The sequence below is a fragment of the Morone saxatilis genome, unplaced genomic scaffold (assembly GCF_004916995.1).
Source record: "Morone saxatilis isolate NCDOM2014 unplaced genomic scaffold, NCSU_SB_2.0 Contig16, whole genome shotgun sequence".
NCBI classification, from domain to species: Eukaryota; Metazoa; Chordata; class Actinopteri; family Moronidae; genus Morone; species Morone saxatilis.
The window spans coordinates 28,062,080-28,068,022 of record NW_023339718.1 but is presented as its reverse complement, the minus strand read 5'-3'; the positions used below and the strand labels follow the sequence as shown (position 1 = coordinate 28,068,022).

Sequence of the window (5,943 nt, the reverse complement as noted above, 5' to 3'; positions counted from 1 at the left end):
CTGAAATCAAAATTTCATCCTTGACCTACAGTAGTTTTTAAGCAGCACTCCCTAATCCAAAATTTGTCTATTGGGACTTGTGTTATTGGTCAGTTAGACCCCAAATGGTAAATGGACCTGTACTTGTACAACACCTTTCTAGTCTTCCAACCACTCAAAGCACTTTTTACACTACATGGCACATTCACCCTTTCACACAGTTGATGGCAAAGTCCTTCGAACAGAAACTAAGCATTATACAGTACATTCACGGGGCAAATTTGGGTGCAGTATCTTGCTTCGACACGTGGCAGCATGAGACACAACCTTCCGATTAGGGAACGACCTGCTCTTCCTCTGAGCCACAGCCGCCCCAAACATAAGAAACATCATCATGTAGCTTAACACACATTTGTACATTTGTCTATAAATAGATTTTTGGCATAGAGTTGGCTAGAAATGTATATCGGTCCATATCCCTTATAACATATAAAACATGATACAGGTCCTTATTTGGTGCAATAACAATGCTCTAAGGTAGTGATCGGCAACAGACGGCCGGTGCCAAAATAATTCTGGCCCGCCAGATAATTTGATAGTGCCTGGTTCTAAAACAGATCTCCGTCATGGCTCCGTTACTCACATAATCACTTCCTCTTTAGCAATTTTGCCTACAAAATAAAATTGCGAGAAAGTTTTTTGCAGTAATCCTTTATTTTGAGCTGACTTGAGAGCTTGTACTTTGAAAAGTTCCGACTGAAGTTTAAAGGATTTTGTTCCTTGCTTGACATACCTTTGAAATAGCCAACATAAAATGTGTGGTATGAAAAAAATAATGGAAATAATAATAATAGATTTTTGGGGGGCAATTTTGCAAAAGTGAGAGGAAACCTGAACCCTTGCATTCTGGCTAGGAATATAAACTGAAATTCTTACTGTTTGACATTCTGAAAAGGACCCTACAGTGATAGGAAATGTTTTGCGTGATCTGGTTTGTGCCTGATGAAGTGTCCCTCAAGGAGAAATCTTGTTCTGAAATCTCCTGAGAGGTGACTTGTTTGGAAATGATTTCTTCAATACAAAGCCATATTTGGTGCATTGAATAGTCAGTCTAAGTGCGCACAATAAGGGTTTTCCTGCCACATTCATTGGGCAGTCTTTGCAAATAGCAAAAGAGTGGAGTAAGTTTTTCACACCAAATTTCTTGCAATTAACTGGAGTCAGTTCAGTGAATTGCATTTGAATTGCCTTTCCCAATATTCCAAAGCCAATTTCAGATTTTGGAGACATCTGAAGGGCTGCACCTGGTGAGTTCAGTACCGAAAAGTCACTTCCTGTATCAACCAACATTTTGTAGGTTTTTCCATGGACTATGATGTTGAAAGTGGCAGGATTGTAAACTTGACAACATTGGAAAAAACCTGTAATAAAATGCTTTAATCTCACAATGGGACTGGTTCTTTCAGATTTCCTCAGTATAATCCTATTTTCTGTGCAAGTAATTGTCAAGCCCAAAGCACATAATAACGGCCCTCCTGCCAAATTGGGCATGCTACTTTGGCATTCTGGGTGAATGAGAAATCTATGGTATACATTTGATACACCAAAGCATTCAACAAGGCACATGCATGTCAAATTAAAATCAACCTGCTCACCCGACACCTCAGTGGTTGTAAAAGTCGTTTCAGATGTCGGTAAGGAGTCTGTTGTCAGAAGTGACCAGTGAGATCCTGTATCAGCCTGTAATCTGTAGATATTGCCTTTGATTGTGACCTCAAAAGTTAATTCCTCTCTAGAATTATAGGTGAGAGAGGAGTTATTGTTGTCTTCTTCCGTTGTCATGTTGATCTTTGAAAGTATCTGTAATATCATGTGTGCATGTTCTCTGGCAGAGTAATAAGTACAAATCTAAATATCCTAAGGTAAGAATGTTGTCACTAAGCCCCACCCCCACAAAGTAAGTGCAGCTTAGCAACTGTTGCTACACAATCTGATGTCAGAAATCAAAGGATAGAATTTTACTACACTTGTCAATAAAGTTGGGGGGAAAAAACAGCAATAAAAAACACTTCCCCCACTACCCCGTCCCGAGACACCAACTGCAGCAACTGTTGCTTCACATTTCTTAAAATCAGAAATGGGAAGTAACTAAGAACATACTTACAAAGTAGCCTACAGTTTTTTGCAAGAAATGCAGTCCCGTAGCTTTATGTGTGAGTTGAAGGACATATCCTGATCAAAGATAACTCCAAGATTCCTGAAGGTGTTGTTGGAGGTCAATACCATCTAGAGTAACTATATCTTAGCTAATTTATTAATTTCATCAGGCTTGATCGATAGATATAACTGTGTATCATCTGCATAACAATGAAAGTTAATGGAGTGTTTCCTAATAATGTTGCCTAAGGGAAGCATATACTGTATAAAGTGAATAGAATTAGTCCAAGTACAGAACCTTGTGGAACTCCATGACTAACTGTAGTATTTATGGAGGATTCATCGTTAACGTGTACAAACTGAGAACGATCTGATAAGTATGACTTAAACCAGCTTAGGGCGGTTCCTTTAATGCCAATTTGATGCTCAAGTCTCTGTAAAAGAATATTATGGTCAATGGTTTCAAATGCAGCACTAAGATCTAATAATACAAGTGACAGAGACAAGCACCATTGGTCAGAGGCAATCAAAAAGGTCATTACTAACTTTAACCAGAGCTGTCTCTGTGCTGTGATGAACTCTAAATCCTGACTGAAAATCCTCAAATAAATTATTGCTATGTAAAAAGTCACACAAACTGTTTGGCGACATTTTTTCTAGAATCTTAGAGAGGAAGGGGAGGTTAGAAATCGGTCTATAGTTGGCTAAAACCCCTGGGTCAAGAGTGGGCTTTTAAGAAGGGGTTTAATTACAGCTACTTTAAAGTACTGTGGTACATATCCTGAAATTAAAGAAAGATTGATCATATTTAGTAAAGAAATGCCAACTGGGGGTAAGACTTCTTTAAGCATCCTAGTTGGGGTGGGGTTTAAGAGACAGGTTGATGGCTTGGATGAAGAAATTATTGAAGTTAACTGATTTAGATGATTTATTGCAGAAAAGCAGTATATATCTGGATTTACAGTTATTGAGATTTGTTTTCCTCTCATTCCTCCCTAATTCCATTATTTTGAGATCTACTTCAATGTTTGGTAATAGCCACAGGGGAACAGCACTTACAGGGGTTGGGGAGATAAAATGCATTTTCTTTCAGGCCATATTCTTCTAGTTTGATTTTAGGTCTGCAGCCAAAACCATTACCCTTAAATGCTCCAAGTATTCTTGTAGCACCGTATTAGCTGGATTCTCGTCACCACATTCCTGTAAACTGATCCAAAATGTCCTGGTGTTTAATCTTGACCAAACCATGTCCTCTCTTCTACACTGCCTTCACCTTAATTGATTTCTGTATGCTGTAATAGTATCACCCTTTGGTATCTGTGCCCCACTTCTTTTGCCAGTGCCACAAATCTCTCACTGTCCTTCTTATTAATGATTTGATCTTTTGCAAAGGGATCATTAATGATTTCATCATTTAATTCCAACAATCTCTTTGAAATTGCATCAGCTCTCCACACCAACATGAGCAGGAACCCAACCAAACTATAGCTATATCGATTCCACTTCTTTGTATTCTCAGCATTTTCATATCAATTCCCATCAATAAATCATCTCGTTTCTTTAGAATTCAATTTATTAAGAGCTGTAGTAGAGTTTAAGCAACTGACAACTCTCTCAGTCCTTGCCTCTTCTATTGTAATCCTAAAATAACTGCAATTATTTCTGCTGTTAACACAAATAATCTATAGTTAAGTTTTAAAATTCTAATAATTTCTCCTTACATAATCCTGAACCAAATATCTAATTATAAAAAATATTCATGGAGGAACATTTCCCCACACAGTATTTGGCCCATACTCTGACCTATTTAAACCAGTATAGTCTTCTGCTACTGTATTAATATTCCATACAAATCTTTCCATGCAATCTTTGTGTTGTTTTGATTATTTCCAACAATCACACAGCACTTCTGTTGTAGGTTGTTTCTCTCCAGAGGATGCTTTTATTGAATATTGTTAAATCATCATTCATTTGTTTTTGTTTTTAAGGACATGATTTAACCAGTTAAGATCCTTATGAAATCCCACTTCTTATTTTTCAAGATACATTCCCAAGACAGTGATATAAGAACAATGACAGAATATTGCGATATCCAATATTATACATTTGCCAAAGGAAGACGATAAAAATGTAGAAATTAAAGCCAGACGGATAATGGAAGCTTCTTTTTAAAAAACATGTTTTTATAAACATAAACATTTCTGAAAAAGACACTTTATAATAAGTTAATAAGTTGTAAGTGCTCTCTGGTGTACAAACTATGTAATAGAGACACTGCTTCCATATTGCCTCATTTTCAAACATAGAGTATGTTTGGCATTTCTGTACTGCAATTTCTTATTATCTGACAACAGATAATGCTGACCATTTTATTCATCAGTCTGGCTTATATTTCAGTAATATTTACTGTAAGCACAGAATTAAAAAAAACTAATATAATATACATGAGCTTTCAGAACAATGATATGATGGTTGCTTAAAGAAAATTAACAAACCAGAATAAAAATGAGCATTTAAAGATGTGGCTATAAATGACTTTTGAGTAAAGCATAGTTCCCTTTATCCTAAAACTGATGATGTTCTCAAAACAATGAAAGAAGTATCCTGATATATGAAAACAAAGACTTTAAAGCTCAAAATGCCCTGCTTTTGTCAGTAGTTAGCTTTATAACTATCTGTGTACACTCAATCTATGTCCATTGGGACAGGATCCTCTTTCTGAGAGATAAATTTAAAGAACGTCATCAAACTCTCGTCATTTGTGACCTCTGAATTGGTAAGTGCATTTTTAAATGCCGTAATATTTCTGCTCTCGACCAGTTTCTTCAATTCAATCATCAGGTTTAGCTGTCGTGCGCAACTGCAAGAGAGGTATTTCTTCAACACATCAAACCGTCCATTTTCCACTAACTGGACAATTAAACGTTCAATAATGCTGCACAAAGAATGACCATACTCCATCACACTTCGTTTTTCGCCCCTTGCGTTGTGGTAGGGATACCCCCCTGTATGCACTGCAACAACATTACAGTGCTCGTTAATGACAGGAGAGCCAGATGAGCCATCATAAAAATTAGACTCATAAGTTAGAACCTGTCTCTGTTTCTCAACAGATTCTGCCACATTCTGAAAGAAATGAAAGCATTCTTTGTTTTCAAGGTAATGCCTCTCCACAACCTGGATGCGGTTATCAGTTGGAACAATCAAACACGAAACTATTTTTTTCACACCACCATCAGGATGCCCAATAATGCAAATCCCACCACTCTTAGAAGGGAATCCAAAGTGTGCAATCAGACCATGGGGCAATATCTGATCATCACCCAGCCTTAACAAAGCCCAGTCAGACTCTTGCCCTGACTCATTACGACAGTACTCAAAGCCAGTGACCTCTTCCACTTTTGATCCTGAATCTTGCCCTCCCTCCATCTGGTCTAGACTTTTAAAAGAGAAATGGACAGTGACCGTCTCATTAAGCTGCCCTTTAGTCTCATCATATATTTTAATTACATGGCCATTTGTGAGGACAAACTTGTCAAACAGGAGAAAGCCACTCCCTGCTGGTTTCCCATTTACTCTCACGTGGCAAACTGAATCACAGTGTTTCTTCAGTTTCTTCATTGTTTTCACTTCTGTAACTGTTTGAGGCTTTTTCCCATACTCCACAGGGAAGAAATTCTGGATACGTGAAAACTTAGATTGTGGGGTTTTCTGGCCCTTCATCAAACCTTCAGACTGTGAGGACAGGTGCATGATTTGATTTCTTTCTGCTGTCATATTATCATTTACTTCTGGTTCCTCATTTGG

The 5,943-nt window shown here is 37.5% G+C and overlaps 1 protein-coding gene across 1 annotated transcript; it reads right to left on the bottom strand.

The window, feature by feature from the left end:
- Nucleotides 1-4,129: 4,129 nt before the first annotated feature.
- Nucleotides 4,130-5,914, bottom strand: LOC118325933 (protein FAM111A-like). Its single transcript, XM_035658797.1, has one exon. The coding sequence runs from the start codon at nt 5,911-5,913 to the stop codon at nt 4,822-4,824; it is 1,092 nt and encodes a 363-aa protein (XP_035514690.1). The 5' UTR covers nt 5,914; the 3' UTR covers nt 4,130-4,821.
- Nucleotides 5,915-5,943: the final 29 nt, after the last annotated feature.

Excerpts from the sequence above, each read along its gene's own strand:
- LOC118325933 (XM_035658797.1), bottom strand. The coding sequence starts at position 5,913 with ATGACAGCAGAAAGAAATCAAATCATGCACCTGTCCTCACAGTCTGAA.